The sequence below is a fragment of the Microchirus variegatus genome (genome assembly GCF_963457635.1).
Source record: "Microchirus variegatus genome assembly, chromosome: 10".
In the NCBI taxonomy this organism is placed as follows: Eukaryota; Metazoa; Chordata; class Actinopteri; order Pleuronectiformes; family Soleidae; genus Microchirus; species Microchirus variegatus.
In genome coordinates, this window is record NC_139811.1 from 13,478,632 (window position 1) to 13,501,148 (window position 22,517).

General features: G+C 40.4%; 1 protein-coding gene across 1 annotated transcript in view; it reads right to left on the bottom strand.

Annotated features, from left to right (window-relative positions):
• Positions 1-299: 299 nt before the first annotated feature.
• Positions 300-22,517, bottom strand: part of LOC310932643 (cytoplasmic phosphatidylinositol transfer protein 1-like) — a gene marked incomplete at both ends in the record, with an annotated part of 42,260 nt that continues 20,042 nt past the window's right edge. The window contains 7 exons of the mRNA XM_083895973.1: positions 300-610; positions 1,171-1,234; positions 1,796-1,951; positions 3,837-3,932; positions 5,548-5,619; positions 10,948-11,050; positions 15,049-15,197. Of these exons, the coding sequence (XP_083752099.1) occupies positions 300-610; positions 1,171-1,234; positions 1,796-1,951; positions 3,837-3,932; positions 5,548-5,619; positions 10,948-11,050; positions 15,049-15,197 (951 nt within the window). The remainder of the gene's footprint in view (positions 611-1,170; positions 1,235-1,795; positions 1,952-3,836; positions 3,933-5,547; positions 5,620-10,947; positions 11,051-15,048; positions 15,198-22,517) is intronic.

The window sequence follows — 22,517 nt, forward strand, 5'->3', positions numbered from 1 at the left end:
GATGAATGAGTGACCTCCAGCTGCTTCTGTTAGACTCTCAATGACACACTATACCATAAGACTTCACAGAACATTTTTTGTTTGTTTGCCTGTGTCTATCTGTAAAGTTAGCCTAAGAGCTTCTGGCTTTGCTGTAACACCGACGAGTCTGCTGAGGGGGCTGGAATCACCAGGGCACTGAGAAGTCTCCTTCACTTCAGCTGGCTGAGGGGGAATTGTGGGACGTGCTCAGCAGGCATCCTCCACTGATCCACAGTTTGAGAGCGTTAAGTTCACCAGGCGTCTGGGGCCTGCTGGTCTCATTCTGGCTGCGGGCTGGAGTTCCACGAGAAAAAGCTGGGCAGCTTGAAGAGTGAATCCCTGCGACCTGGATCAGGCAGGGTCAAGGTCTCTGGAGCGGACTTCTTTCTGGGACGCTCCTTTGGCACCGACAGGAACTCGGGGGGTTCGGTGGAGAGGGGCGTGGACGGGGCGCTGTTGGGGCCGCTGCGGGCGCTGGATGGAAGCGGGGTCTCGGAGATGGCGATGGCAGGAGGGAACGAGCCGATCTTCAGGTTTGTAGCTTCCTGTGTGGCACGTTCATACTCTCTTACTTCCTCCATTGTCATATCTGTTGGAATTGAGGCGTTACAGACAAAGCAATCAGAGATGGCCGACTTCACCCCATTCATGCAACAAGCCTCTAGCACCCTCTGTTGGTCAAAGTGGCAAGTGCAAGTGTGGAAGCACAGACAGACGGAGCCACCAAAAACAATACTTCACTCAAAGTGGGTCACCAAGTTCACTTGGCTCGTTTATGTGAACAAAAACAAAAGAAAAACATTTTATTGCTTCTGCACAATTATTGCTACTTTAAATCACTAGTAAAAATGTTCCACATGTTTTTAAAGACTGAATATGTGACCTATAAACACACACCCCCAGGATGTCCATATAAGGAGTTGTGTATTATTCCCACTGCAATTTATCTGTGCCGCAGGAGCACTAAGGGTTAAAAATATGGTCATTTGATCTTATCAATTAATCTAAATCTTCAGTACATTTACCTTAAAGATGCCATATGTAAGAATGTGGCCAAAAACGGTTACTACATTTAAATTCAAAATACCGAGGTCATTTGCATATCAAATGGTGAATGTAATCATGAGCACTGCCACCGCAGACACTTACCGATCCACTCGTCCACCCAGGCAAACGCCTGTCTGTGTCCCAACAGCAGGACATCTCGAATCACCTGACCAGGATTAGACAAGGACAAGACGTGTGAGAGATCTCTATCACAAAGACAGGAGAACGTTTCAAAGGGAAGAGAATGTGAATCAGATGCTGAGTCAACTCTGAAGGTTATAAAAATTGGAATCAAAGTTTTAAATGTTTCTGTTTATCCCTGGAGGAGCGTGAATAATGACTCACTTATGGTGTCACTGTATGAGTAATGGCCCCGCGTGTGTGTGTATGTACTTAGGATAAGAAGGGGACAGGGACAGTTAAGCATCAGGCAGAGACGCTGTCGGGGACTTGGGGAAAGGGATGTGGGGAAGCAGGAGCGATGATGTAAACACAAGCATAGGAGCAATCTGTGCAATGTGAACAGGGCAGATTGTGCAAGGTTGTGTTCGTTCATCGTCTCCAGAGCTTATATCTCATGCGTTTGATTATGATGCGAAAATTTCTATGGGCTAAAAAAAACCGTTTGCACCAACAAGGACAGGCTATTCAAAGCTTTAACAACAAAATACAAAAACGAGAAACGTCACATTTACGAGATTTTTTTTTTTTTTTTTAACTTCCTGACCTTGTGCACAAACTGCTCCACACGCGTTTGCAGGCCCCAGACCTCAAACTTGACTGTGACCAGTTTGTAGGAGCACATGATGGGGTCTTGTGTGTTGATCCATCCTTCCTGCAGGAGGCCACGGTTAGTCTTCTTCGATTTAAAATAGCGCAGGTCCTGAAGGGACATGAGATACCAGGTTAAGATGAGGGGCGATAAAAAGTCTCGACAAGGAAAAAATATTTTATTAGTTCTTTTAGGGTTTGCTCAAGCACCAATAGTCCACGTAAAGACCAATTCAATCATAAATGATTCAACCAATACCCAGTTGAAAGTTACCCTAACCATTACTAACAAATAAATGCCTAACCCTAACCCAGTTCTAACCCTACAACCAGGTCTTAACCACCAAAAAGGCCTGAAATGTCCTCAATCTATGGTTAATACATTTTTTTAAACACACACTTGCCTAAAAAATGGTGTCACCTGCTTTAACTATTCTGCAAATACTTTCTTTGACTCACACACGTATTTGTCCATTTACAATGATTATTTAATTGTAAAAACACAGTTGCAAAGAGTCTTGTGTGAATCTGGTGAGTTAACAGCTCACTGCTCCATGTTCTCCGATAACCGTTTAATGATCTCAGATCTGCCAGACAAAAACACATTTTTTACTTACGCTATATTTTTGTGTTTGTGTTCACAACGCATTATAAGTCAAGTCATCATTCTCATATTAAGTAAATCACAGGTGCCCCCTCCCTGCCAGGATCCTCATTTTATATACTGTTTGGTCCACAGATTGTGCTTATTTTCACAGTTAAAAGTATATTTCACAAGAGAAAGTAAAAACTAGCAACAGGAACTCCTCATGTATATTTATGATCCTTTTCAATGTAACAGTTTTCTGTATAGTTCTTTATTTTTGTTTTATCCAACAAATATTAAATGATGAGAATGTGCGTAGATAAAGGAGCTGGTTGTGGTCGCAGACATTCTTAGGTGTGTGGGTTAAAGCTTTATGTTAATACTTTTATATGGGATTTTTTTTTTTATGGTGCTCAAAATAAAATTACTTAAAATTGGATTCAAAGGTCTATTGGAATAAAAGGACTGGACTTGGATTACTGAATAGAAGTTCACATAAATACACAATTTTGACCGTACAGTTAATAGGTTAAAATACACATAAAAACCATATATTATGATTTCATATTTTAGAGATGTAAGCTACGACTTGACCAACTGGGAGACAGTAACTAGTTCTGTAATGAAGCAATGTGTGTTCTATTTTTATGATATGTAATGCAGTGCCTTTTCTCGTCGACACATATTGTCTACCTGTGTGTGTTTTATTGTAGTTTTGTGTTTCACGGCTGTCAAATCCTCCCAAATCTCATTCTTATTCATCCGCTTTCTTGTATTTCATTTATGAGGGAGGTGTGATTTCCACAGCAGCAGCAGCAGCGGTGGCTCATTCCTTTATGACACTGATCCCCTGTTGTGCAGTGAGCTGTAACTCAAAAGCCATTGGGTCTTTAAATCAAATGATATTTACATCGGCCACGTGACGCCCACTTTTAGCTGTGGACGGCTTCTCTGTGCTATTGTTAGCACAGAGTCGATAAAAACAGAAGACCATAAAGCTCACTGGGAGGCGCATGCATATGTGTGTGTGTGTGTGTGTGTGAGGGTGTCAATAATAAAACACCACTGCAGTGCTGTCATGACCTCTCTTGATTATTAATAGCTTGCTTTTTATGACCATCACATCCTGATAGACAGGCATGTGCACGCGCGCACACAAATGTCAACTCAAATCACCACCACTATTATCCTCCCCCACATATCAACACACATTTGCATCCCTTCCATCACTCAGAGGAGACACATGACCACCTGGTGGTCAGAAATGAGCTGGCACACATGTGGATAGATAAGGAAAAGAAAGATAACACACTATTCTACACATCTCCCTGTTTCCAGCCTCTTCTTCCTCTCCTTTCTATTTGTTTGTATTCACTTGTTCACTAATTCTCAAAGACTTGACCTGCCCCACCTCTGATTCCTTGTAGTGGCGCTCTGGGATCTCATCATAGCCGATGTCAACAAAACACACCTCCGTCTCCTCTTCTCTGGGCTCGCTGCTAAAGATCTGAGAGGAAGAAGAAAAAGGTTCATTATGTGAGGACTACAAACGAATCAATAACGCACTCTATATGGGTTGATGAACGCTGTCGGACGATGTGCAGTGATTTTCTTGGGAAGGAAGTGGTGAAGGTGTGGAAATGTTTAATGTTGAAAATCACAAATTGCTGCACACGAGAGCAAAAGGGTCAAAGAGTATACAGCAGTGTTCGATGATGTGATCGTTTCCGCCTGGTCTGAAAAGAAGAGCACTTCACCCTCAGACAATGCACTAAACTTCGAGGAGGACTGTGACTCACACAGTCAGTGACACACACACCATGTGGACAGTGATTCTTTCCTGTGTGACTCACACAGGAACAGCAGCAAAAACAATGGCGCCGAGATATCCGCTGCTTTTCAGATTCGACTGCTCCTGCGTCACACAAAGTTCATAAAGTCGTACTTCCAATGAACTTTTTTTGACACAGAGATGGCAGAAGGGAGACAGGGAGCAGTGAGAGGGACGGAAATGTTATTAAAAAGAGATTGAACACAGGAAGAGAGGAAGAAAGAATGGCTGCTCAAATGGTGACGATGAGGGAAAGTGGAAATTTGAGAGAGGGAGAAAACACAGCAAGCAAGTTCATCTAATTGTTACGATCATTTTTTTTGTTTGTTTTTTTTTTAATGTGAAAACATGACCATCTGTGAGTTGTTTGCAGCTCCCCTGTGCCACCACTGAGAGGAGCTGCGTACGCTTGTTTTCAGCCACAGAATGTGATGGAGGCAGTGTTGCATAACCTTCAGAGACCCTCGCTGCCTCCATGTGTTAAGTAGCAATGAAGGAGAGGTGGGGAGCAAGCAGTGTTCTTCTGACAATGATGGAACAAAGTCATTGTCAAACTGCCAAACTACCCTTTTTTTTTTAAAGTCTGGAAATTGTTTGTGGCCACATCCAAAACGTTAAATCACACCTCAATGCCTTCTGTCTCCATCTGAAAGCCACCACTACATCATGGCTGAACACATAATTAAGTGCTCCATTCAATGATGATCCCACACCAATTTCAACACATAGGTTAGGTCCAAAAATATTTTAAACCCTACCACTTTATTCTGTGCATTTTGAATGACATTTCACCTGGATTAACCTTACAGCCCACCCCAGCACACGGTCTTAAAAAACCTAACAGTAATGTCTGACGCTGCTGAAGGAGAAAGTCTGCAGTCATAACAACTACTTCCTTGCTTTTATTATTGATATTTTATAGTGTATGCATCTGTGCTGTGCCCTTTTCCTTTGGCAACAACGTTCAAACACTAACAATAACATCGAGTAACTGATCTGATTGAACTGATAAACGTTGGTGTGATGTCTGTGATTTTTTATCTGTTAATTGGGGTGTCGTCACAGTAATCGGGGTGAAGTGCTTGTGATTCCTGCTAACAATCGCTAATTGTCTTCCTATCCTTCAAGTCCTGATTTGGAGGCTTTGAAACAACACTGGTGTGAATTGAAAAGAAGGGGGGAGAAAAAAAAGGCGAGTTAAAGAAACAGACACACGTGTGTGCAACAAGGGACTGTGATAGGTGCCATCTTATGTGAAACACGCTGCAGAAAAGCAAACCACTTTACTCACATTATCATTGCTCCCTTTGTTGTCCTCGTATTTGGTTTCTATGTGGATGGAAAACTTGGGCAGGAAGGAGCACTGAGGGGGAATAAAAGACGAGACAGTAAGGAATCGATATCCATCCATTAGCTATACAGTTTATCCTGTGAGGGGTTTGAAGCCAATCACAGCCGACGCTGGGCAATATGCGGGGTACATCCTGGATAGGTTGTCAATCTATGCACAGTGTTAGACATAAAACAACCATTCACATTCTCATTCTCACATACGGGTGATTTAGAGTCGCCCATAAACCTAAGCAGTGTGTCTGCAGAGTGTGGGAGAAAACGGTGTCCTCAGGTTCAGGAGGTAGAAACTGATGAAGCCTCCTCTGCATGTGCTGTATGAATGTGTGTCAGTGCCAGTGCAAAATCATTCGAGAACATCGCCATTTCCAGGTTTGACAAACTCTGATTTTTTCCCATTTTTTAACATTTTATGGACCAAATGATTAATTTATTGACAGATTAATTGATTACGAAAATAATCGTTAATTGCAGCTCTACTCCTTTTAACAATATATTTAACGATATCTTTTGCCTTACTTATCCAAACAATGTCAAACTTGGCACTGCACATACTCGTACCCATAGCAAGACACTTGAAGTTTGAAATCACTCAGCTGGAAAACGTTCCTAGAATTTATAGATAGATTAGAACCTAAGGCCGGGTAATGTGGACCCAAAATCATATATCAGTATATTTTATCTAAATGGGCAGTCATCAAACAAAAAGCCTTTGATTCTTTTCTTTTTAGAAAGTAAATATTTGGCTAACGCTTTCTTTTACAGTCTCCTAATTAACAGGTATTTACCTGGTAAATTCATGGTAACACAAACATGTTACTGGGTAGTTACCAATGGTAAGAAAGTAAATACAATGAAACTATGGCCAACATACTGGACATTAACCTGGTAACTCGATCTTGATTTGCCATACATATAACAGGGAAATACTTACCTGCTTATTACCAGTGGTAATTTTCCAATAACACAATTTACCAGATGAATACCTAGTATTTCCGCTGTATTGACCCACTTATCACTAGTAGTTATTACCAATAATGCTTTATAATTTACTGGGAAATTGCCCATTATTTTGGCCATGATTTCATTTTTCTTAACTTTTTATTACAGGCTAATACCTAGTAAGACATTTTTGTTACCATATATTTACTGGTTAAATAGCTAGTTATTAGGGGACTGTAGCTACCTGCTTATAACCCAATAACCCACGATAATTCACTGTATAGTTACCAGGTAAATACCCAACATTTTGGCCATAGTTTAATTGTACTTTCCTCCTTATTATCCACATATTTACCCAATAACTTATTACCATTGGTAATAACCTAGTAACACTTTTGTGTTACCATGAATTTACCAGGTAAATACCTGGACTGTAAAATAAAGTGTTACCAATATTTGAACTCTATGCACACGCGACTCACAGAGCTGTAGAGCTCTAATCATCCATCCACCACCGATGGCATAAATGGTATCGTGCGATCCCGTATTGTGCATTTGAAAATATATTGATATCATTCAAAAACTGGCGAACGCAGCCTATTTACCACGTCTACATCATCTATACTCCTGAGGATACAATGACCTGCATGACTGAGAACCTTAACAGACATCATTTACCAGTTCAATAGGTTTGGCAGCGGCCGAATCATGCGGCCCGCAACATTTCTTTCAAACCATCCATGAGATGTGAGAGTAATTGAGTCTCCGTGTCTGTGCTTTATCAGCCAAACCAGATGAGCAATAATGATTTTTCTCTCACCCAGATTTACAACTGCATTGCACGTGCTTGCTTTCTTTACACATGTATCCAGGCACGCACTGTGGTCTGTACATCACCACTTAATGTAAGCAATAATGTTTTCTTTAGCTGTATAATAATAATAAAACCGCTGTGTTTAAAGGCTGATTAATGGCCACAGTAAAGAAGTGTGTGTGCTCGAGGAGGGGTAGAGCAGGACAAAGACAACACAGTGGGTCAATTGTGTCCTGCAGCACAGGAAAGACTGAGCGATGCTGGGAGCTCAAGGGTAATGCATATAGTGTTGCTGTAATTAGCGTGCACAATGCAGCAGTCACTGCTGGCCTTGGTCTTCGAGGAAGAAAATAACTGGGCGCGTTCGTGTGACACAGCAGAGATGAACCTTTACCTTAGAGGAGTTTATGTCGTTCACATAATCCTGATGGAGCGAGTGTAAGACATTATCAATGACTCTTTGTTCTCCATTGTTTTCTTCACCTCTGACCCTAGATCTACCACTATACTTTTATATTTCAGGTCATTGTCATGTGGTTCGTGCACCAACTTCTCAGTGTCTTGTAAAAACATTTTTAGACCTCTGATTTGCAGCAACAGCAGCCAATACATAATCAATCTGTACTACTACTTAAAGGTGCCATACGTAAGAATGTGGCCAAAAACGGTTACTACATTCAAATTCTAAATACCAAGGTTTAGGTTTCTTTTTCTGACGTAACTGGCAACCCATGGTTGCTCGGCAGCTGTGACTCTACTGACTGCAATGATTGGTAGACGGCGGTAGGTGGCGCCACATGCCAAAACATGATTTCAAAACATAAACATGATTTGCAGTCTGCAAAATGTTTTTATTTTGCAATGATTACCAGGGACATTCACGCAAGGGTAGTTTCTAGGGGTGGGGGTGAGGGGGGGGGGAAATAGATTCACATAAGAATTGCGATTCTAATCATCCACAATTCTGAATCGATTCATAAACTTCACTTTTTATGTTTCTATTTTGAAAAACCACAAAAACACCAGTTTGTGTTATTTGTGTACAGTTTATTCGTGTAACTTCTGGGAGAAAAAGGCAGCTAAGCTTTTATTTATGCAAGTGAGTTTTTATTTGCTTTGAATGAATAAATGTTCACTTTTGTCTTAAGTTTGCCTTTGTGTGATTATATCATTGGAATCAGTTTTTTTTTTAAATCACATTATCTTATACAAACTGTATTGTTTTTATGCCATAATTTGCCTTCACAAAATATGCATTGTATCAATTTTTTAACCGAGAATCGATTTTGAATCCAATCGTGAGAAAGATTCACATCCCCATTGGTTTCCATCATACTTTTTAATCCACATTTTTGTTTGTTTGTATATATATGAAAAAAATATGACAACATTTCTTATGTCTGAGGAAACTAGGGAAGTTGGTGTGATAATGAGTGCACTGGAAACAGATTCAACAAATAAAGGAAAGTGTGACATTTGGAAATCACATGACTTAAATGTCACAGTTTCTGCATTTTGCTGCACCAGCGGGGGAAATTGTGGGATCAGTGGACAGAAGGGTGTACGGGTGAACTGAAACCACAACATTCATCAACTTACTACAAGAAACATATGACTGCTATAATCCATGGGAAGCAGCAGCAAACGTTTTTTTATCCAGCTTCTTATCAGTCTGTGGTGACCTGGATCTTTGTGGCACCCGCTGGTTATATCAGTGAACTAACTTCATAAATGTGCATTTTTCCTTGACTGACGTTATGAATACCTGTAAAACATTTTATACAAACCTATAGGTACAGCCTCTGCTAACTGAAAGAAACAAGAGACAACAGCCGCGCTTGGCCGCTCTGCTGGGCTGTTCTTAGTTACAATGTTGCTATGGTTATGGTTACCATGTTCAGCCATTGAGGTTGAGCATCTTAATAGTTTACATGTAGTAATTTCATGAATTTTCAGAGAGAATTACTCACCAACATAAGTACAGTACATTATGAAAGGAGCAAAAATGTGTGCACAAAATCTTCATCAATTTTAACAATTCTAAAAATATTTCACTGAAACATAATTTCTCATAATCTCAAACTTTCATTCAATTCATTCAGACTATGACAACATGGTTTTCATGACTTCAGGGGACATTGCATTGACTTGCATTCATTTCCAACCCTTAACCATAATTACTACTGGCCTAATCCTGACCCTAACCTTAAAACATGTCTTCATCTTAAAATACAGTCATTTACCATAATGGGGACTTGAGACAAGAGGCGGATCATGGCGAACATGAAAGGAGGGAGTTTACGGAGTCGTGTGGTTCAAAAAGGAACCGGAGCGAATCAGTGAGAAACCACATTTCTCGAGTTTTCACAGTTTTTTGGTCAAAAACTGTGTTTTTAGTGAAATCAGCCTATATTCTAATGCCGATTACTAAAGAACGGAAAAAAACTTTTTTTTCCAGGTCAAAGAAGAAGGTATATTCTTTCTTGTGGTAGTTGTTTACAGTTTACAAAGTCATAGAAGACAATATTCTGTGGGTCTTGAAAGATGGGTCAAAATGCTCGGAAGTGGCTGGCAGCAAATGAGTTAATAGAAAATTCCCCATGCACATATTTGGCATTTAGAAAGTGTTGTCCCATCAACGATCAACTTCACCATGCTCATTTCCAGTTGTTGTATCAATGCGTGTGTGTGTGTGTGTACTCGTATTTGTTACCTATTTTTGACCTTTTCTAAAGATTTGAAATTGTGGTTAGGTAACGGTTAGGATCGGGCATTAACTGGTTATGGTCGAGGTGAGGGACGACACCTTGTTTTGGTTATCAAAATGAATGGAAGTCAATGATGATGCGTCCTAAGAAGAACATCTGTGGGTTTGTGTGCAACTACTCACCGTGTACTCTGATCATATTCCCGTATGAGGCCATCAGCGTGACAGACAAACGGGAGAAAAGAATAATAACAATCAGTTAGTTATGAAATGGAAGAATAACTTTAAGTCTTAGCAAAAGCACGTCAACATAAGCTCAACAAAACAGAGGCAATGTGAAACCAACACCTAACACTACCTCGATCAGCTGCAGACATCAGCAGCTGCCATATGTTAGTAATGAATTAGCGTTACAAAATAAGAGCAGTAAATATGTTGAAACTGCTATTATGAGGCAGTGATGCACAATGTAGAATAAAACAAAGGATCTTTCATTGTCAGATAAAAAAAAGAAAAAGAAATCTCATCCAGGACAGTGTTGTAAACACGTGTTCACATCATTCTTCATGTGTTAGTTAAACCTGCTCGTCCTGTCCTCATTACTTCCACTATCCCTCCTGATGTCTGTCTCCAAACCCTTCGATCCCCTTTCCCTCTTCTCACAGAGGAATGCGTTGGACAGAATATTGCTTCCAAATCCCTTTGCCCTCACAATGATCTCATATAATGGCTGCCAGCAGGTGAACACGGCCGTGTTTGTAAAGCAGAGAATGAATGTTCACGTGTGTGTGTATGTGTATGTGTATGAGGTGTGTGTTTGTGTGGACAAATCAGCACAAAACCATATCATTAACTTCTTTAATGCTACTATATTTTACATAAAAAATATTACCCGTTATGGTGTAAGGGTAATAGTTCCACGCCTTCTCTGTGACGTAGAAGATTTTAGGGACGACGGCTCTGGCCCAGCTGGGCAGCTTACTGAAACACAAAGAAAGAGCAGTAGATGGTTTAGTGAACCGACTAAAGATTAAAAATGGGGGGGGGGGCACACAGAAGAATGAGAAAGAAGTAACACGTTCTGACTTCTTGGCCTCGTCAAGCGGAATAAAAACAAAAAGATTCAGTTATGTGAGGCCTTAATGGAAGCAACATGAGGCAGCCATGATGGCTTCTGATGAAGTTCATTACACTGATTATACCCTGCAGTGAAATCTCACCAGAGCTTGCACCCTACGGCACAGAGAACAAGGTGAAAACGCAGAAAACGCAGAGAAGTTGCTATTTCTCAACAAAAGTGGTGCAGCTGCAGCCGTCGAGTCCAGCACCTTGTTGGGTGTCCAATTAAAAAAAAGGGGGGAAATAATTGCTTGGAGACGGCAAGTGGGGCAAAAAACCTGGTTCAGCTGAAGGACAATCTCCAAGCCACATGTGGAAGAAACCACAGGGTAACAATAGAACTGTAAGTGCTGATTGATAGTAGCTGCTGAGAGAAAAATTATGTGCAGACCATGTCATTATTTTCTCCTCAGGTCACTGTGGTCCAAAACACTGTGCAAAAAAAGCCACAAGAAAAAACACGATTTACTATTAAAGCAATCACTTCTTATTTTAACACCCACATAATTTCACCCCTCAAATCGTATCGTTTGCTGAAAAGTGGTAATGGATATTATATTATATTATATTATTTTATACCAGTAGGTAAAAGACTCCAAGCCACTGGGACATGAAACAGCTCCCCTTGGTCTGCCTCTAATGGAGTTTCCAGACACAGCAGACTGGTGACATGTCTTCACACTACCTTAACTACAAGCCGCACACACACACACACACACACACACACGACTGCAGCTTTAACACTGCAACAGGTGGTTTGTGGGTGGAGAGGAGCAGGCGTCCGACAGTGACTGCTCAAATTATCCATCACTTACACTGACCTCCTCTACCTCGGCCCACACACACAGCAGCACACAGACATGCAGGCTAATGTATACATACACACACACACACACACACACACACACACACACACACACACACACACACACACACACACACACACACACACACACACACACACACACACACACACACACACACACACACACACACACACACACACACACACACACACACACACACACACACACACACACACACACACACACACACACACACACACACACACACACACACACACACACACACACACACACACACACACACACACACACACTGCTGCAAGCTGCACTAAATCTTTGCCCATCACACTTCTCATTTCCCAAAGGTCCATACTTACTCGTCACTTCTGTCCACAAACCCTCACCCTCCTTGCCTCTCACTCCAGTCTCTGTGTGACTCCCTTTTCATTTCTGTCTCATTGCCTTACTTTTGCCTTGTGATGGACCGCCGACCTGTCCAGGGTGTTCCTCACCTTTCGCCCCCCCCCCCCCCATGTCAAGCTGGGATTGGCAGTAGCGACCCCGTGCGACCCTCATGTGGAGGATAAATGTTTTACTTTTGGGAACACGTTTTCTGAGGATAAAACGTGTAACTGAAATGGTAACGAAAATAATATGAGACGAGTGTTCAAGACAAAACCAGATTATGATGAAAGAGAAGGGTACTGTTCCTTGTTCAGCGACCTTGGGTTTTCATCATCATCATCATCATCATCATCATTATTATTATTTTTAATAATATTAGTAGAATTGTATTATATATTAGACATTGTCCTGGAGGAAGAAAATCAGCTAATTCAGCAAAGTTATTTTAAACTGGATGCTTCAGGTGCTAATCTATTTGGAACCTGCATAAATGCCCATATGGTCTAGTGCTTGAAAAGGACCCTGATGATGAGTTGGGAGAACACGTCTCTGCTTCTGCAGCTGACCCGGTGCTCTGATCTCTCCATGGAAATCAATAGTTTCAAATGACATTACTTTGACTGGAGTTGGCTGTATTGATAGAGGTTTATGCTCCTGCCAAGTGTTGGGTGTGGATTTATTAAAAATACTGGAGCGGATGATGACAGGCATACAGCTGGCCAAAAGCTAAATTAATTAGTGCAGTAGACGTAATGCACCAAGAAAAGCAAAGGATAAGTAGGAAAAAGAGAGGGTTTGTGCACTCAGTTTAGATTCTTTTTTATTGTCTTTTAGCACTGACTCCTTTGCCATGTTTAAACATTTAATGACTGAAAATCAATGAAGTGCTGAGCCAGGCTGTCACCTGGATCCACTAAATCAGACAAGTCCAAAATTGTTTTGGCCTCAATGCTGCACAGAAGAAAACGTTTGTTTGTGTGTAATGAGATAATGAGAAGCTCATAACATCGAACCAACAATGAACGTGAGGAAACCACACTTCAGACGGATTTAACTGCGATCTGCAATCACAGATTATCACATAGTCAATTTCACACTTTATCAAGTTTACCGACGCACAGGGCCAACAATGTATGAACTGGCTGCTACAGCAAGTGCTGGAAAACAGGCTTGAGACAGAGATGAAAAGGGACGCACAGCAACATTTACCCTTTGCTTATTCCTGAAAGAGAACAGGATTCATTACTGCAGCTTTTTATTATCGTTATAAAAATGCGAGCACAAAAGATGGTGATATGTACGCATCTTAAGACATCTAGTCAATGGGTAATCCCTAGTTGAAGGTCCCATATTATAGCCTATTCCTCCAAGTTAACCTAGTTCCCTTGTGTCCTAATGAACATGTCTGTGGCATACTTTGGTCAAGTAAAACGAAACTACAGGAAATTACATCTACTGTGAGCTAACAGCAGTTAGCATTTGGAAAAGTGATCATTTGCAGGCTCTAGCAGGCACATTGACGTCATATATAACATGTATCCACTGGACAGATAAATCCTCTGAGGCTGGAAGTTTGTGTAGAACTCTGTGCTGCACTGTGGAGCCAAGAATAGAACTTTTCACGGACTTCCGGTTTTTGGATACTGTTGCCCTCGCCAGCACTCTCGCGTGGACAAAGCGGACAACAATTCCAGGAATTAACGTTTTGTGACGTCGCAATGAGCGTGGAAGTCAACATCGCGTGTTTTATCTCCTGTACTTAGACTGAGGAGGACCATAAAAACATGAGCGAGTCATCTTTTTTCACACTTTGCTGACTGATAAGACCTCCAGAGTCCCAAATATAAGTATTTAAATGATTAAAAAGTTGATTTTGCATAATATGGGACCTTTGACATAATATACATATCAGTTTTTATCACTTAATTAACATATATATATATCATATCAAAATATGTTAAAAAAAACAACACAACAAATGTTTATTTATTCGACCAAAATGTTTACAACAATCATCAAATGCATAGATATTAAAATGTCATGATTTCATTCATCATCACCTTATTACTAAGCAAACCCCTATGAAATGTCAAGAGTGTCGAGGGAAATAACAGGTATTTCGAGTTAGCCTGTGTGATGTCTTTTGTTTTTCTTCATCTTATTGCATTTATTCATCTTCACAGTCAAGAGGACAAGAGGAAAGGACCTGGGCTTGTAACTGGAAAGTCGCTGATTCAATGCCTGTGAGCAAGGTCCCCAATCCCCCATTGTGTGTGTTCACTACTGGTGTGTACGGTAATAAGGATGGGTTGAAAGCAGAGGTCAAAGTCACTATCACTGGTGTGTACAAAAATAACTCAGTCTAATTCTCATCACCCATGAATCACGGCTACTCATTTGCCGTTTGCTGCCAAAGCTCAGAGGAACCAAACAAGACAAGGAAATAACAATTACCGCTTCCCAACTTCATCAAATCAAGAATTTTGTTATTTTTTGATTGAGAAACTCTTTCAGCATTATCGGCTGCAGCGTAATAAACAACAAACTCTGAGATTAAATGAAATAGAATGACAGATACAGTAGAATTTAGGTTACGGAATTGAATTGAATTGATGTTGGTATGGTACACGGCAAAAGAAAGACACTCACTTGTTGAGGTAGATTCGTTTCTCGGTGAGCTGGCCGGATCCGTGCTCGGGGTCATCATACGGCTCATTCAGCACCACCTCCACCCCCTCCCCACGTTCACTCTGCTCATGACTGTGTTTGCTGATCATGTACAGCTGGCCGATCTGGTACTGAAAGACAGACGGGAGACAGACATTGACGTTAAATAGATAGAGTTTTTATAAATCTACATTGCAATGGTGACAGTAGCTGTCGTAATTGTTTCGTATGATGGGTACAGCGCTGATGGAAAGAACATATTCATGCTTGAAGTCCAACGGTGGACTCGATGGTATAATTTTTATAGCTTGCTGTAAAAATAAACGCAAGAGGAATACCGGGATTACTGCTGTCCGCATACAGTATGGTTGTGACACCTAGGAACAGTCGCCATAGCGAAAGAAAGCAGGAGGATTAGAAGCTGTCTGCGGCAGAGCGTCATAGATCCATCAGTTTAGAATCAAACAGAACAACACTCACGACGGCAGCATCAGTAGACATCGAGGTGGACCGATCCCACAACCCCTTGTGACACATCAGTCAATACCCACAGTCTTTTACTCACCACCGACTGACCCACTGTGGCGTCAGATGGCAACTATTTTCCATACATTTGGAAAACGACAAGCGTTGTAGTGAGACTGCTCCAGGACGGAGATTTCCGACTGCTTGGAGGCCTATTTCCGGCCCCAGGGAAATCGATATCCCCACTAACCCCGCGCCATATGCGCACACACACACACGTGGATAGCTATGTTAAGCTAATGGAAAAAAGACAGGGGCTGTCTGGGATGTTGACTTGAGTCTCTACATTCGTCCACAAAAAGAAAGCAATGGAGAGAAGAGAAATGTGATATTGGGAGTGGAAAAAAAAACCCCAGTGTGTACCAGTAAACAAGCTCATGTTGTAACTTGTACATGACAATGCCAGATCTTTCCATCATGTGAGAGACCAACAAAAGGTCAGCATCAGAGCATCCAAGTCAGATTTATGGATCATAAAAACACATCGTTTTCACCATAACACTTTGAATTACAACACATATTCATACAAAAATGACCAATGAGGATTTGTGCATAAAAGTAAAGGAACAAGACTGAAAATGTACAAAAATCACCTCATTGAAATCTATATATATATATAGATATATATATATCTATATATATATATCTATATATATATAGATATATATATATATACACACACACATATACTGTATATGTATATATGTGTGTTTATATGTATACATATATATATTTCAATGAGGTGAATATATGTATACATATACACACATACATACAGGTATATACATGTGTATATATATATATATATATATATATATATATATATATATATATATACACACATACATACATATACATATACACACATATACATATATATATACATATATTATGCTTCCATTGAGAATAAAATGATTAGTGAACCAGTACATGTATGTAGAGGTGGAAAGAGTACTGAAATATTCTACTCAAGTGAAAGTACCACTATTTTACTCAGTAACTGATGTGATTTAAAACATAGTGAAGTACACTCCTTCCAAAAAAAACATACATACTTACCAAGTAAAACTACAAATTTCAAGTGTGAGTAAATGTAATTCATTACTTTGCACCAAAAAGTGCATGAGGTCAATTGTATATGGACGTGCATTAGACAAAAACCTACATTTTGAGGCTTCAAAACAGCATTTGACATTTTGAGTGACATCATGCATGAGCATCTTTCACGCCAAAGTGAGTGGGTGGATCTGGGAGTTCTAAACCTGAGTGAACCCAATGAAGATTAGCAGTAACTGGGTAATTTGACCCAGAGGTGAAAGTCTATTTTAGACACTACCACTGATCAAGAGTGGAGGATATTGTCACATGAAGGCAAGTAATTGGTCGTTCAAATCACAATCATCATGTTTTCACCACGTGTTTGAGCGGAAGGTCCAAAACAGAAAATGACTGCATAGACCGTTGAAAAGCTCACATCTATTTCCCAGCTGCAAGAAAAAGCATCGAGGAGCTCTTAGGGCCACTCTGATCATGTGGTGTATTAACATAAAGCAGCATCTTTCCTGCGTCTCTCTCGGCTCATTCTGGGATAACACATATTGTGTGAACATGTCAGATGACCCGCTCCTGTCTGTCTGAGAGCCGTGGTCGATGAAAGCGCGATGGGTTCCATTGTTGTCTTTACAAACCTCGCTCTAATGACCAGGAGGTAGAAGTGGCCCTCACTGAGGCTGGAGTGGCCGTGAATAATCTCATAGTGTTCTTTCTCTGTGAAAAGAGAGCAGAGCCACTGGGCAACAACCATGGTGGAAAAGACAGAACCACTGGGCTGATTTATGTATTTTTTTCCCCTCTTAATCCTTTTTTTTCCCTTTTGTCTTTGAACTCCTCCTCAGTCTCGTTGCATTTAAATGTTGCCATCAGCTCATGATGAGAGTATTATACAGTACATGGACTGTTTTTAAATAATACATTCTACAGCATCATAGAGCGAGTGCATTTACAGAAAGGAATAATTCAGCAAAGAATACTGTACATGGGAAATTAAACTCAACATATGGACATTTTGGAAAATATTTTGTGGGAGGTAGTTAGTTGACATGATTCACTGTTAAATGTAAATATATATATATACATATAATTGATATATGAAACGGAGTAACCTTTGCTTAATGCAGAAATATTAAATAGCATTTGAAGATGAAAACATGGAGCTGATTCAGTGACTAAACTCTCCTCTGTGTCTCTGTCCTAACACAACAGCAGGAGGTAGAGAGTTGTGGCCATTGTGTTACAGCCAAAGAGTGTGTGACACACACACACACACTCACAGACACATTCACACATGAGACAATACCAGACACATTGTAAGACGCAATTAAAATTCAACCACTGACGGAGTAATTAGTGCTTTTGGTGCTCGGTAATCTAGGACATCTGACCATGCTTTGTTGAGATAAATGGAAAGAACGTTATCCCCATCCACACATAATGGAAAACACGACAATTATTGGCCCAGTTAAATCATTTTCTAATCAATTCTTTGGCTCATGTCTATGTGTATTACATTTAAACCAATCATTATTTGTATTTGTGTAAAACACAAAGACTAAAACACTGTAGAGTTGCTATATTCCTTGCAGAATACAAAAAATAATTAGGCTGTATATATTTATTATGCTATACTTCAAAATTATAAGCACCATTTTTAAAATCCACGAAGGACAAATACATAATGCCTATGGGCATACAGCATAGACGTGCAGCACCCCTGTAACCACTAAATTTAGCTGCAAAGCGCTGCTGAAAAATATGCCATTAATTGAAGCACAAACACACACTGCATTGGCACTGTGCCTTCAGGCCGTCTGACAGCACGATCACAATTTCAATTCTCTGATTTGATGAAACCAACCCGCACAGAGGTAAACAGAGAATAATATTATGCATCAGAGCAAAGAACAGTATTTCTAAGTCACATAGTCTGGTGCAGACGGAGCGGCACAGTGACATTTTTACTCCAAGGCAGAGCAGTGTCACAGAAATATACTGGTATAGTGATGCTGTGGTGCTTTCATGTGGATCAGACCTTCACACAGGAACCTGCTGCATAAGTAACAAGCACAGTTCGTATTACTGCATCTTCTCCACAACAGGACTTGCTCACCTTAAACCAATCAATTGATTGTATGACGCACAGAGCATCACTTTCAACTTCTGCTAAAATATACTTTTATTACGGTCAGTTAGTGTCAAGGGAAAACTTATTGTTAAAGGTGCATTATGTAATAAATCTAAAGCAACTGGCCATAAAATCCTCCTAATATGTCACAGAGACTCAGGAATAATGTTCATGTAACAAACTGAACTCACCAACAACAACAGTACAGCCAAAATATTTGCATTAAAAATTATATTTTGCAGACTGCAAATCATGTTTATGTTTTGAAATCATGTTTCGGCATGTGGCGCCACCTACCGCCGTCTACCAATCATTGCAGTCGGTAGAATCTCAGCTGCCGAGCAACCACGGGTTGCCAGTTACGTCAGAAAACGAACGCTAAAAGACCTCCGTATTTTGAATTTGAATGTAGTAACCGTTTTTGGACACATTCTTACATACGGCACCTTTAAGGTAACGTTTACGAAAAACAACAACACCAGCTCACCGCTGCATCCCTCTGTGAACACAGCTTCTGTAAATTCTATATTTCACATCAACAGTAGCAAGAGCAGGTCCCATGATGACATTTTAGACCATCTCGTGGTCTGCTCTCTGGGATGAACTTGCTTGGACAGCCAGGCCTGGGCATGTTAGCAGTTGTAGACTATTTTCCGGACGGTGGAATGGCTGATTTCAAATTCTTTTGAGACTTCTTTAAATCCCTTACCAGACTCATAAGCCTCTACAATCTTCTTTCTGAAGGCCACGGACAGAACTTTGGATCTCCCCATAGTGTTCACTCTCACTTCAACAGTCAGGAGCACACCAAAGTAAATGTCGGAGGTTTAAATAGAATAGGGCAAGTTTCCTTCAAAATGCTGAGTTCTAATCATGTACACATGATGTGATTAGAATTACATTTTACAGAGAAAGTTTTAATTGTTTATTTACATTAAATTAGTTATAGTTAAAGCATCTCTGCATTGTTGGCTGACAGCTTAGTGGAAATAGTCCAGCTGGCTTATAGGACACCATGAGGAGACATTAGTGCATATAGTGAATTGTTCAGACAGCTGTCATTTCAACACCATTTCCCCCTGCCTGACCCAACTCCACCCCTGCACCACCTCAAAACACAACCCCCTCCTGTGATGTTCCACGACTTGTGACGAGCACCACACTAGGTTTTTTTTTTGTTTTTTTTACACGGTACACAAACCGACTTGTGTTAATACCAATGTATGACCTATTTACTTTAAATTTAATGGTGCCAAATTCTGATACGCAAATCAGCATCGGAGTGAACAGAGTCCTGTGTACAAAGACCAAGGGGACAATGGTAAAACGGTGCCGGTTGTATTTACACTTTACAAAAACAAACCCCGACTAATCTTTTTGCAAAGTGCAAAGCTGGACAAGGAAACACCTGCACCTCTGAGGAAACACTTGGTGAAACATATGAAAACTGAAGAGTGCTGCATATTTCAGAGCCTGAGAGAAAAGTGCAGCCGTAGCTAATGTTGGCAAGCTAAAATTAGCCTGCCTATAGCCAACACTGTAGAACAGAGGTCTCAAACTTGCGGTCCGGTTGAGTAATTTCTGTACGTTTAAAAAAAAGAGATTGATTTTGCATCATAAATACATTTATACTGTGAACTATTTATCATTCCATATCAAAACACAGACTTTTATTTTGAAATTCTTTGAATTAACATCATAAAGTTAATTATTTGGATATGATAGCACATCATGATATCATTTTAGAGTCATATTGCCCACCCCTACATACCTACAGTTTCGTGTTTTAGTGCGTAATTTGAAAACCCAAGTGTTATAACGTAACTAGTTTAACATAAACTTGCTTTTACGTTGCTTTTCGTTGTCAGGGCTAACCGTCAACTTGTCCTTGTGTCACACAACCTTCACTCTGCCTTGCACAGAAGACATCACCACCTTGTCAAAGATGAGACATGACAGTGACTACTCTATTATGGACTGGTGACGAAATATGACGGGCTGGAGGTCGAAAGAGCAGGAAAGTAAGGCTGCAATTATTAAGCAGCACATTGAAAATGATTGATTACTAAAGTGTGTAGACAACCTGGAGAAAATAATAATTTCAAGGTTTTGGGAGAAACATTTTCCACATGAAAACAACTGCTGGATGCAGCCCCACAGGAGCAGTACTAATATTTTCCGTCTGGCATTTAAATATAATTGTAAATAAATATTATAAATGTTTAAATTGAGACTTACTTTTCACAAAATTGTCTGCATCTGTTATTACCGAGACAATAAGTCACATAAAAACTGTCCCGGTTCAAAGTCCCGGGGGAAAGTCTGCTTTACATTAGAAGTGCCTAATGCAAAGAGCCGTTGCCATGGTGTTTGACGATAAATGTGATTCAGTCACACTCTGTTCCCGTCTCTGTAGGTCTCTACGAACTGAAACACAGATCTGCAAATATGTGAATTAGGACGTCAATTACAAAAGGGTTTACTTAAAAAGACTTAATTTATATTAATTATATTAGTCAGATCTCCTCAAATTTATAAAGAGATTGTGTGTCAGTATCTTCCATCGACCACATTTGATGGCTCAGAACAGCCGATCGAACCTACAATAGAAGACTCAGAGGTTTGTTTTTCACCTAGGAAGAAAACAATCCTAAAATAAATGATTTAGAATTGCCTGGCCTCAGGGAAAAAAAAAAATATACGAGCACAACATGCATCTTTCACTCTTGGCTGTTGTTAGCGGCGTAGCAGATCTTTCAGACACAGGTAGCATAAATAAGAGCCAGAGCAAGTGAAGAATATCCTGTCAGTGAGGTTGATTACTAGGTGAACATAAGACAGAGGGGGAAGGAACAAACACAAAAATACACCTATTTTTGTACTTTTAAGGACAAATACGTCCTTCTAATGAAGCCAAATTTATTTAAAGCTCACATAGAGTGGTCCTGTTGCACATATATGTGAGTTATGGAGGTCTGGTTACATACATTAACTTGTTTTTATGGTCAAAAACCTCCTAGTTGCTGTAAACGAGCCAATAGAAATCGGTCTTTTCTGACGCTGTCCTCATCCGCAATATTTCAGACTGAAATCTCACCCCCAGAAGACAGACTGTGTTGTGATTGACCAGCCAGCGAAGAGCCTTCCCAACTGTCTTGTGATTGGCCAGTACCCGGAAGTGACATAATCAGTACACCCGTTCTCAGAAGCGGTGCATCCACCCTCTGGAACGGTGGATGCACTGCTACTTATTATCAAAACATTGTTTTAACCACGACGCAGTCCCGTCAGTCCCTGACGGAGTCAGAAGACACTGTCGCTCGTGAAAACACCTCCCCAATGGACGTTCTTCTTCTTCTGCAGTTCAATGTACGCAACCGGATGTGCCTGGAGCAGGAGGATCTGCTGCTCAGGAGAACCGGTTTTTACATAACCAGAAGGGTTTTTTTCAGAGATCTCGCTGAGCCCGAGATTACAATAAAACACAGTTTTCTCAGCAGCGGCAGAACTGTTTGTTTTGAACCTTCAGGGCTTCTTAAACAAGGTAATGTCGCAGATGCACACTAAAAAACTGCGTTAATTGGAACTTCCGGTCTAGGTCCGCTTTAGTTCCTTCACAATGATACCTCAAATTCTAAAAGTGCAAAACACACAAAAACAAACTTGTCTTAATCCTCAAAAATCCTGTTAAAGTTGTGTAGATCAGCCAAAATGTCCTCACAAGGTCAACATGTCCTCACAAAGA